This window comes from Morone saxatilis, unplaced genomic scaffold, assembly GCF_004916995.1.
Source record: "Morone saxatilis isolate NCDOM2014 unplaced genomic scaffold, NCSU_SB_2.0 Contig17, whole genome shotgun sequence".
Classification (NCBI taxonomy): Eukaryota; Metazoa; Chordata; class Actinopteri; family Moronidae; genus Morone; species Morone saxatilis.
The window spans coordinates 7,566,864-7,578,641 of NW_023339729.1; the positions used below are offsets into that span (position 1 = coordinate 7,566,864).

At 41.3% G+C, this 11,778-nt stretch overlaps 1 protein-coding gene across 1 annotated transcript in view; it reads left to right on the forward strand.

The window, feature by feature from the left end:
* Nucleotides 1–94: 94 nt before the first annotated feature.
* ccdc88aa (coiled-coil domain containing 88Aa) overlaps nucleotides 95–11,778 on the forward strand; it is a 22,900-nt gene continuing 11,216 nt past the window's right edge. Inside the window, exons 1-9 of the mRNA XM_035660241.1 lie at nucleotides 95–477; nucleotides 560–645; nucleotides 2,200–2,305; nucleotides 3,563–3,632; nucleotides 4,290–4,348; nucleotides 4,442–4,525; nucleotides 4,689–4,829; nucleotides 5,079–5,257; nucleotides 6,309–6,390. Of these exons, the coding sequence (XP_035516134.1) occupies nucleotides 415–477; nucleotides 560–645; nucleotides 2,200–2,305; nucleotides 3,563–3,632; nucleotides 4,290–4,348; nucleotides 4,442–4,525; nucleotides 4,689–4,829; nucleotides 5,079–5,257; nucleotides 6,309–6,390 (870 nt within the window). The 5' untranslated portion in view covers nucleotides 95–414. The remainder of the gene's footprint in view (nucleotides 478–559; nucleotides 646–2,199; nucleotides 2,306–3,562; nucleotides 3,633–4,289; nucleotides 4,349–4,441; nucleotides 4,526–4,688; nucleotides 4,830–5,078; nucleotides 5,258–6,308; nucleotides 6,391–11,778) is intronic.

Genomic DNA, 11,778 nt, shown 5'->3' on the forward strand with positions numbered 1-11,778 from the left:
ATCAGGGAAGCTGGGAGGAGGAGGAGGAGGAGGAGGGGTTGATGATGGGATGGAGGGGAGGGGGGGGGGCGCTGACGGCAGATGCCTTTGCAGCAGAGGAGCAAGGAGGATGTTAGGGTGTTTGTGGTGCTGCGGGACAAAATGCGGATAGGAGTGAGGTCTAACCTGCCGGTGGATGTAGCTGTTGCAAGAGGAGGGATCTTGTGAGCGAGGACGCCGACCATCCGAACCGCAGTGCCAGGAGGACATTCCCAACTAGTTCAAATAAGATGGATGGGACAACTTGAGTGGTGCACTTCTGCAGGACTGCCTCACTCCTGAAGAAAATGTAGCTACCAGGCTGCTGTCAGCCTTTTCCTAAATGAAACAACTGGGATATTCTGCTGAGATTGATCACCCACAACCTTGGTAACGATGGAAAGTGGAGTTTTTCTTCCCTGCCTGGATCAATTCATGCTGAGCCCACTTGTCACTTGGGTAAGTAATGCAGGAAGCTCTGATTTTCGGCCAGGCGCTGTGACATCAAACCTCTCACCCTGTGTTCTTCCTTGTTATTTAGGTGAAGACGTTCTTGCCACATGATGGGGGCATACACTTTTCTGAATTACTGGATGGAGTCTTCCTGAATGACATAATGACGCAAATGTAAGTCACTTCATGCCAGCTTTGTTCTTGCAGCTTATATTTCATTTGTCACATTCATAATCTGGGTTATGAGCAGTGCCCAGACGGATATTCAGATTAGTAGCCTGTGTTTTGAAGCTGCCGGCTGCCGTAGACTTCATACAGCATCTGCCATTAAGTTTTACTGTGAGGTTTAAAGGGAAAAACTCAGGTGAAATGTCAGTGCATGCACATCATAATCTTTTTTTTAAGAATTAGGTATCCCCCCCCCCCCCTTGTGCCATCTATAGCAGCTACTGATACAGTATCAAGCGTCTCCTAACATTCTTATCCGGGCACCAACAGTACTGGCTTTGTCACTCTGCAGTAATAAAAGGGATCTTTGTAGTCTGCAGCAGTCTTTAAATGCAACTTCCTCATTACTTACAGGTTAGTGTTTCTCAAAAAGAAAATGTTAAAATTAGCATGAACGTTACACCTACTCAACACTGAGGGACACCACAGAGAAGAAAATGACTACAAATGGATCAGATCTGCCAAGACATGAGGGACATCATAGATACTGTCAAGTCGCTACTTAAGAGATTATGATTTGGGTGCCTTATGTTCTGAGGGAATTACCCTCACCCATAAAAAACACTAACTTATGTTCCTCTGGCAGTTGTGTGAAGGATGTCTGCAAACTAACACTTACTTTAGCCTCCCTGTCAGGATGAAATGGCACGTCACGGTAGAGTACTAACTGAAACTGAAGCGTTGCAAAGAAGAGGGTAAAAAACTGATGACCCAATGCACTTGTGGATAATGCTGTCTAGCCAACCCCAAGTCTACAGTATGCATTCATCCCACTTATCCCCCGGAGTCACAATAACCAGCTCTAAATGCAAAACAATGCTGCGACGAGGGGAGGGGAAGAGGCGGGATAATCTCCTGGATTGGGAGACCCTCTGGGATTAGGGCCTTGTTGCTGGTGTTTAGCGGCACTGGGACACAGATGGGAGGGAGGAGGAGGCACAAAAACAGGACAAACAGCACAGAGATAGAGACCTGTGGACTGGTGCTGGGCAGCTAGGCAGCGTCTCTCTGTCTGTCGTCCATTACGTCTTTATGTCTGTCTCTATCTTTCTTCACAGTTGTAAATTTAATTTTACACAACAGCTTTCCTTTCCTGGGCAACAAGGTGTGAGTCTGACCAAAATAGGTCAGACTCACACCTTGTTGCCCCACTGCACAAAGCTCCATTATAACAAGTCAGCTGTAATGTATGACAGTACAACTCAAGAATACAGTAGACCCGTGCCAACAGCCAAAGAATCCAGCTAAAGGGTTTCCTTTCGGGCGGACCACCCCGTTTGGCTCGCAAACAGCCCAGTTTGTTGGATGAAAGGAATGACGTCACCCAGGCTAAAGTTAGGAATGAATAGAGACCTCATACATGTTTTCATGGCGATTCTTGAGCCAAGACTTGTACCAGCTCGCAGTTTCCTCTCACTCCACTCCGCTGACAACCATTTGTTTGTTTGTGATTAGCAGAAGTGTCAAGTAAAACACCTTTATGTTTTGTCCCATCGTCAGAAATCCCTCAGCCACACCTCAGGGTGCAAACAAAGTGAGCAGGGATCCAAGTCAGAGGATCCAGAACCTGAACTTCCTTGTCCAGCAAATCAAGACGTATTATCTGGTGAGTTTTGTTTCTCAGCCATATAATATGTAACGTATCAGAGCCTCGTGCTGCTTAGCTTTCCATCTCTCTACATCGGATTACAATATCTGAACATTTCATTTGGATTTTTACCTCAATTTGCATCATCCATCACGCACACAGTGGCTCGCACATGCGCAGACCAGGTTGTTGGTAGCACTTGTGTCCCAGCAGATCAACTAGTTCTTCTTAAGATGCATGCCCTACATATCCACCATGTACACATCTGTGTAATCAGCACAGCAGCGAGCCACAGTAAGTAAAGCTGCGGTCAGAGCCACAGACAGACAGAGCTTTAGTGTGACACATAAAGTCACAAGATGGGGCAGACACCACTGATGTTGTATCCTGGATTTTCTGACTGTGTCAGCGTGATTAAGGACGATTCAAGCTCAGCTTTCTTCCGTTAAGATCTGTTAAGATCACAAGAAAAGTCATTTCATTGAGGACGGGACAATCGAGTTCTTAAGATTAGCAATGCAAAGGAGTGATGGGTTTATATATTGCTTTGTTTTCCACAGATCAACAGTATCATCAATAGCTTATCTAATTATTGTTTCTAATGTAGTTGCACTTGGTAAACTCAAACGTCAAAATTAATTTATGCTTGCTTCTTTGCTCATATTTAAAGAATTCTTAATCAAGTATACTTTTAGTTAAAGTAAGTGTACTACTTATACATCCTCTCAAAACCAGTCAGTTGAACTATCCTTAAAGGGTCATGGTGGCAGTCACTGGAAAATGGGACTGTTGGATGAGGGCGGACTATAGTACATCAAAGACTAAATGACTCCAGTCAATAGCTTTCCTTGCAAATGGGAATTAGTAATAGTTTCCTGAACTTACAGGGTCACTTATCCTCATTAGGAGCTATTAACAATCACCGTTACCCTCCACACACACCACCATACATACTGTACACACAAACGCAAACCACTTGTATCCTGATACAAGGCTGTACCAAACAGTTTTGGTGGATTTCCCCACTGCGCCAAGGAAACTGGCTCTGTCACCTACCCATTCAGAGCACTCCTCCATTTGTTGGCTATGTTTCTATACATGTGTTTAGGCAGCTGCTATGTGCTGTACATACATACGTCCCTGTCCATTCAAGCACTTTGGCTAGACCTTAAGATGTGTTGTATTGTGCCTTTGTTTCACTTTGGCCTAAAATGCGCTTATCTTCCCTTTTCTCGACCCGTCTCCCTCATCCCTCTGTTTCTCTTTTCTTTGCAGGATAATCTGAGACAATTGATCATGATTCCTTTGCCAAACGTGCTGCTGCTTGGCAGGACTCCTTACTGTGGTATGCTCTTTTAAAAGAACCTCATCTGAAAGTATTCCTCATCTCTCCTCTCTATTGGAGCTGCTAAGTCAGTATGTGGTTGGAAGCATGATTAGTCTGTTTGCTGAGAATCAATGAACTCTGCATTGATTTCCCCATAATTTAGCTAAGATTAGGACATGTGTAATATAGACTTTGTGTCCCTTTTCTGGCTGGTTGAGTTAAAAGATCAAAGAGAGAATTGCAAAATGATTTATGCAATTTATTATTTATTTGAAAAGATATTAAAATAAGCCTGTCAATGAAACTGAACTACTAGTATTAATATAATTGTTAACTGCATTTTTAAAATGGCAACAATGCAAAACAAGTAATGATCTTTGTTTCTAAATAGTGAACAATGAAAATTAGTTAGCATTTTTCCCGAAGCCTTCCCAGCACTGAAAATGGTTACAGTATTTCCTTGCAGACAGACTGCTTTCGCTTGTTCTGTTTTAATTCAATTGCACTCTATCAGTCTGATAACCACAGTGGCTTGTGATGGTGAGGCTTTGGCAAGTGGTGACCCAAATTCACCAGCTCGTACTCGTTTCAACTTAAATCCATGCCAGCAGCCCTCACTGCTTCAATCTGATAAGTTTTCTTCAGATAATGAACTTTTTTTTTTACTCCCCACAGAACAAAGTCTGGAGGAAATGAAGAAACTTTTGCTGCTGCTGTTGGGATGTGCAGTTCAGGTAAACGCTGACTATGGTCATTTGCATGCTGAAAAACCTAAAACAGACTGCATGAGCTGTGGAGATTTAAATCTGTTCACATTTTATGTTCAGTGCGAGAAGAAAGAGGAGTACATCGAGAGGATCCAGACCCTTGACTTTGACACCAAAGCTGCCATAGCTGCACATATTCAGGAGGTACCTGGCTTTATATGACATGAGCTTTAAAATGCCACATCATTGCGTATAGTCAAGCTTGAGTCTGGGACAAATAAAGAATACTTTAGATACACTAGGTTTCACAGGCACTACGTATTCTTTCCCATTGTATTGAATGACTGTCCCTCCCCATGCTTACCAGTTAACCCACAATCAGGAGAACGTGCTGGATCTGCAGTGGTTGGAGTCCAGCGAGCTGCACCCAGATGAGCTGGAGGCCGCAGCGAGGAACATGGCCACGCACCTCCGACATCTGCTGGACCAGAGGAATACGCAGCTAGAGGTACATAAAATTTTATTTCATCATTTATTCTGATTGTTTGAGAGATACATATTAACTGCATGTATTATGTGAATTTGGAAATTTATCCGAACATCTACACAAAGTTGTATTTTTTGGTATAAAGTGTGCATAATAAGACTTGAAAACTGTTTCATTTTTTACAATTCTACTCTGAGTGTGCAGATTTTAAGAGATACATTAGGTACAGAGTCATGTGCTAAAGGTAATCTGTATGTGTCTTTTTTGTAGACTATAGCAGAGCTAATGCAGGAAAAGGAGGGTGTGGTTAGCTTGCTTAATAGCCCCTCCAGCCCGCAGTCCGCCAGCTACTCTCCCAGCTTGCAGCAGCAACAAGCGGGGACTCAGCAACACCTGGCGGTGGAGCTGGCTGACTCTAAGGCCAAGATCAGACGACTTAGACAAGAACTGTGAGTACCAAGTGGACAGACAGACCAAATAGTTTTATTTTATTTACAAAGTATTTAAAATATAAAGGGGTTAAACATAAAAGCATGAGGGGGAAAACTGTATAAAACCTTCCTTGTGACTAAAAGGTTAACATATAGTTTACACTATCAGGAGCAACCATTTTAAATTCATCTTACAGCAAACATGCCAATGCAAAGGAAAACTGGAAAACACACCCAGTGGTGGAAGTTGTCCATTCCCACAGCAAGCGATTGTTGGGTTTAATACTGTTGTTTTAGTATAGTATGAGTTTCTATTCAGGGTGGCTGTTGGTAAAGAGTTAGCTTTTACTCTGGGGAACTGCCAATAGAGAGTGAATGAGAGGCAGAGAGAGAGAAAGAGAGAGAGACATAGTAGAGATGCCCTGGGGAGTTTGGCCCATATTACCGCCTGCTTGGCAGGTTCCATGGCTGTGCACTACCACTGACCCACATTTCCTCTGAATTTCAGCGGATACTGCATGCACAGGCACACACACACACACACACACAAACCCTGATCCGATCAAGACCTCAGTTCCATCTTTCCATCTTCTCTGCTATATTGTCCTCTCTTGTTGGGATGCTCAGATTCACATACTGCTGCCTCTGAGCAAACACAATGTCGCTTAAAGCATCATGTATGGTGGGACTTTGAACTTCTCAATCACCCTGGCTTTTCAGTTTGTTCATATGCATTGATATATCTGATCCTGCATGCATCTGTTTCTCGACAACATGTGGGAGATGAAAACAAAATGGGGTTACGCAGCTTAATGTTGGAAGCTTTATACTATGTGTGTGCAGTGCAAGTTTGTAGCAAAATTAATAATCTACTACATTAAATTATAATTGATTAAATCTGTTCTCTTGCAGTAATGATTGAAAAGGGGAATGTGTGTGTTCTCACAAATATATTTTGCCATTTGCAGCATTTAAATATATATAAAAGTATTACAGAAAAGTAGTAAGTAGTGTACACTAACCAGCCTGCCTGACTGTCTCTCTGCACTGCATATCTGACCGCTACCAGAGAGGAGAAGAGTGAGCAGATGCTGGACTGCAGACATGAGCTGGAGAACATGGAGGCAGAGCTGAAGAGGATCCAGCAGGAGGTTTGAAGAATAGCAAAATAGATTGCAACTCCTTCTGATAGTCACACATAGTAAACCCCTGCCGCTCTGCAGATTATACAGATTATTGCACACCATACTTTGCTGCATAGCAGCGCTTAATGGCAACAAATTTAAACCTCTGAACTCTGACTTTCTGTTTAAGCTTTGTGGCTTAGGTTGGCTGTGTTAGTTAGCATGGTTCATATGTTTCCAACAACCAAACTGGAAATGAAAGTAGTATTCATTGTATTATGGCCACTTTGAGGCAGCAGAAAGAGCTAACACATTGCAACATTGCAGCTTTGCTAGCACATTCGACATGTCATCGTATAAAGTTTATATATGTTACGTGCTAGCAAAGGCTGCCCTATTTACACATCCAGAGGCACAAGCAACACTTAGCATTCGTAATGAGTCATGTCTGTGTACCGATGGAATGTAAAATCAATATTCCACTTTCCTTCAGTTACAATTGATAGTCTCACCAACATCTTAGGGAAAAATATCTGGGCAATCGTCTTCTACCAACAAAAACACACCCACGAGACGGAGAAGAAAGAAAAGAAGAGAGGAGAAGCATATGCGACAGGACATATTTTCAGAAACAGCATTGGATAGGTAGTGGTTCACGAGAAGAACTTTGTTATCAAAGCTGGTTGAGAGGAACTGCTAGAAAGTGTGACAACAGAGAGAATCAACTTGTGATGGATTTACAGTTGCGATCCTCGCGAGACACAGACTAGGTTCTGTCTCAAGTACGAACATGCTAACAAGAGTGAATAACAGTATAACGTTCCAGGTGCGAGCAGTGTCATTCCGTCAGAAGATGAAAAAGCTCCATTCCTCAAGTACTGGTTTGTTGCCATTTCCAAATGATGGGACTAATTAGCTAGGTAGTTATATTAAGTAGTATTCACAATGTAAAAACTGCAAAAGATGCGTGAACAAAAGATTGTAAGAAAAATAATAACAGCTAAAGCATAAGCCTTGCACGCAAGAAATCGACTTCATTGCACTTTATTGTGTTCTTGGAATTCCCTTATACCATTATTCCTGCTGCCTGAGATTGATCTCTAAAAAACTACAAAGCACACAATAAAAAGATGGCTGATTGAAATGCAGAAAATAAGAAATTGCATCAGGATTCGCTGGAGGAAAAGAAAAACCCTATTACTTAATTATTCAATATTTGCCATACGTAAGTTAGGCTCCAGTACAGATCTATTTGGTATACCATCTCGTGAAATTCTATGCACTTAGTGTATGAACTGTTCATGTTAAACTGCCCGTAGACTACTGGCGTACTCATGGCAATCCCCTCTATAATGTTCGACTTAGATGTTAATAAAGCTACATTAAATGAACAAAGAGAGATCCCTCCAAAAGCTGTTATTAGTTGATAATTTTGAGTGTTTATTATTTTAGACTGAGCGACAAATATCAAGCCGATGCCTTATGCAGCAAATTGAGTTGATGACCTCTTTGGTTGTCTCATCAAATATGTCCCTAAAATCTTGTCTCTATTAGACAATCCTGACGGTCATTATTACGCTAAATCCACATCCGTTTAAAAAGCAGAATACCAAACCACAATAAGAAGAGAGAAGAGATCCCCCCGGCAATAAAAATAAGAACTAATCTTATGTAACTTGTTGGGTTACTTGTTAAGCGAAGGTCTAAAAAAAATCAAGAAGAGGAATCAGGGTTAGTTTGTACTTATCTTGCATCTACATGTGCCTAAAAATTAATACATTAAGGGTCCCCAAGCTGTAACAATGCTTCACTACTCCACAAGCCTCTTAGCGCCCTCTCTCTGACCAAAGACTACCCTGCTATGCCTGGTGTCCACCACCTATAATCAACGTCCCTTGCCATTCGAGTAAGGTGTACATCACAAAACTAATGAAAGCTGAATGAAAATACATTTACACATGTCTTTCTGGTGTTTTTCCTCCATGCCATTATATCTTCCCAAAACACTACTGCTTTTTGAACTATTGGCTTTTAAACATTTAACAATAGAAAACAACAATGAAGTGAAGGAATTGTCACTGTGGTGCTGCACAGCATCAAGAAATACGATAATATTACATATTTGAGAACAGACTCAAGAATCCTGTCCTCGCAGTAAAAATGGCCTCGCTACATTTATTCTGAATACCCCCACACACCTCTTTCTGTGGAAAAAGTCCCATCTCATCATTCCATAGTAAGTCGTGGTGCATAGATTTAAATAGGGAGTGCGGCTAGAGAGGACATCTGTTCAAGATCTCTCCATGTGTTAAATGTATTTGTCCGTAATAACAAGTGTAACAGTCACAAGTAAGATAATACGTCCTCTAATCTCCATTCTGTAGTCTGCGAGAAATCTCAACACCTGGGCTGATATTAATATAAACCATACTTTTTATACATCATACTGATAAAATACCTGCCAAATAGCTAATGATATATTCAAATTTGGGTGACGCCTAGTGAGAAACAACACAACAACCAACACTAGAACAGAAGCACAAATTAGGTATCTGCTCAATTCGGCAATAACATTATGATACAGCTCTGTAATTAGTAAGTATGTGACTCATGATCCAAATTCACAATTTATCAGATTTTTACTGTAGTTACTTACATATTATTAAATGTTTGCTAAACAACACTGCTTGCAATCTGTAATCAAATACAATAGGCAAATCAACTTACAACAACGACTAAGTATACAAAATGAAAAGACAAAAAACAAAAGACACAATTACACAACCACATAACGTGACTGCGAATTCCTCTCACTAACAAAGAGAGATCTTAGTGTTATTCAAATCTCCCTCACCTGTATTTCAATTATGTATCATCGTTACGAGAAAAATCAGTATGTCAATTACATGCGGCCAGGAATCCGGAACAGACTGTATACCTATGTGGATCAAAAATATGCAGATTTCGCTAGAAGTCACTGGAGGCAAGATGACCGAATGTGCGCGTCTAAGAGCACAGCAACGGAGGAGGAGAAGTACCAAAAAACGAGATATCACACCAACCCAATGATGCTTTAAGCCGATCAAAGTGCTTCTGTAGGCATGAAGCATCTAGGCAGCTAGTTTTACCACAGAGTAAAGATCGTAGCGCTGGCCATGTTACCCAAAAACAAAGTAAAGGTGTTATACATAAAAGTTAACTTAACGCAATGTACTCTTGTGGTCAAAATCACCGGCCATGTTGAAGAATGGTAGGTTAGTTGGTTGTTATCTTGGCATACGTTTCCTTGAATTTGCTCCTGTGGTCACTATGTGAGTTGATCGTATTTGTAGCTTGTTTGATTTCGACATGTGTTGGTAGCCTGTTGACTTACACGTAATCTACCGATGAAAAAATACTTGATACAAGAGGATATATGTGTGTACAATGGACTACAAAAGCACAGCCCATAGCGACATCTACTAATTGCCAAAACGAGCAGAAGCGAGCCGCGTCGTTTCCCTCGCTTCTGTTTTTGTTTCCACGGAGTTCGTTCCCATGCGTCTGCTACACCCACCTCATTGAAGAACACCATTTATTATCAGGTGCATGTATAAAAACGTATTTTATTTCCGCCAGTGCTTTGAGATCTCTGTCTCAGAGATCGGATTGAGGACGTTCTAATTCGGATGTTTAACTGCCTACAAATAACTATTTCTAATACAACGCGCAATATCTCCTAGAGAGAGTCCTCCCTAAAATCCACAAGAACACACTGTGACTGTTTATGCTTTGTTCACAGAGAGGTCTGGGGTTCCTATTCAAGAAAATTGAACCATTTTTTCCCGGGACAGGCTCCATGTTCACATATTTATCATTGTATCGCATCTCTTGATAGCTTGTAGGACACGTTACAAGTGATATCCCTCCGAATGTTCACTTCCCATATAAGGTGGTCTAAACTCACATGTTTATATTACTCTAAAAACCCAATAGTATACACAAAAAGGAGTTTTCTTATACAACCGGGCAATCTGAGAAGAACACAACAGAAGCCATTAAAAGTGATTTTCAATCAGCCTTGATGCCAGTTACTTTTCATGACTGAATGATCACTATACTCCGAATGAAGGGATATGGTCTGCACATACATGTCTTTGTCAGAAGAAGGGAGCGCTACAAGAGAGCGTCGGTCATAAGAAACAGCGTTAGAACTTTGTTTATACTATGTAAAGCAATGCAACAACACTCAAGGACAGAACTACCCCTGTTCTCCGCTAATCATGACTCTTAAAGTCACAAAGTAAACAAATCTCTGAGATTCTTTATTGTGTCTGGTTGGGATAGCCTGCTTGAGAACGGGACCTGGTGGATTTACCGCTAAACACATGACACCCTCAGGGATTCAGTTCTAGAGAGCAGATTATGCGACTACAGTTATGAGAACTTAAAGGCTATACCAATATAGACTCCGATTTTTCCAGTTATGAGCAAAACCACAAAAACTTAGCTACTAAAAAGCTGTGGAGGATATGCGCTTTCAAATGGTCATAATTTATAATACTACAAATCGAGAGAGATGAGGATCGCGCCATCACGCAGTTAGACAATGAGAACAGTTGCCGAATCAATAAGTGGCAATAAATAAAAGCAATAAATAGAGATGTTCTGTACGGTGTCAGTTATCTACTAGATGCAATCTATAATTTATATAAGGTTATGGCATCTTTCTCCAACAGAGAAACGGATTCCTGATTCATATAGATATATTAAATTTTTCTGCTTCAACAGCCTCCTTTTTTCCTCTTTGCTATCGTTAAAACTGATCAATCTCCAAATACTGTACGGGACGAAGAATAAAGAAAGCATGTCGTTCTGCTGCAGACATTATGTTTATGTTTAATCTTTTGTCACATTTTTGCGGTTTTCTTGTGAGAGATACCTGGACATTTTATACTAGCCAAATTAGCGAGGAAAGTCCGATCTGATGAAGTCAAACATAGAGAGCAGCCATATTTATTTAAGGATGTAACCTTCTTGGCGTTCTCTCTATATATCCACTCTTGTGTTATTTTAAACAGACCTATTTGGAAGCCTTACAAAATATAGCAATCTGATTTTCGTGCGTCTTGTTGCATAGAATTCCATCAGAATTCAACACGAAAAACAACTTTCGGGTGAACATAGACCGATCCAGACGGAAGTATTTGTCCTGTAACCCCGCACTACAAGTCACACCGATCTTGGCCTTGAGAGTCCAGCCCAGCTCCAACCCGCCAGGTGTTGCTTGAGTCCGCCCTTGTGGCTGCTGCAGCTGGGAGAGTAGCTGGCGGACCTGCGGCTGGAAGGGGCTTTTAATGCAAGCCTAACCACACCTCCTTTCCTGCATAGCTTCTGCTATAGTCTACAAAAAAGAAACACATACCAGATGTACCT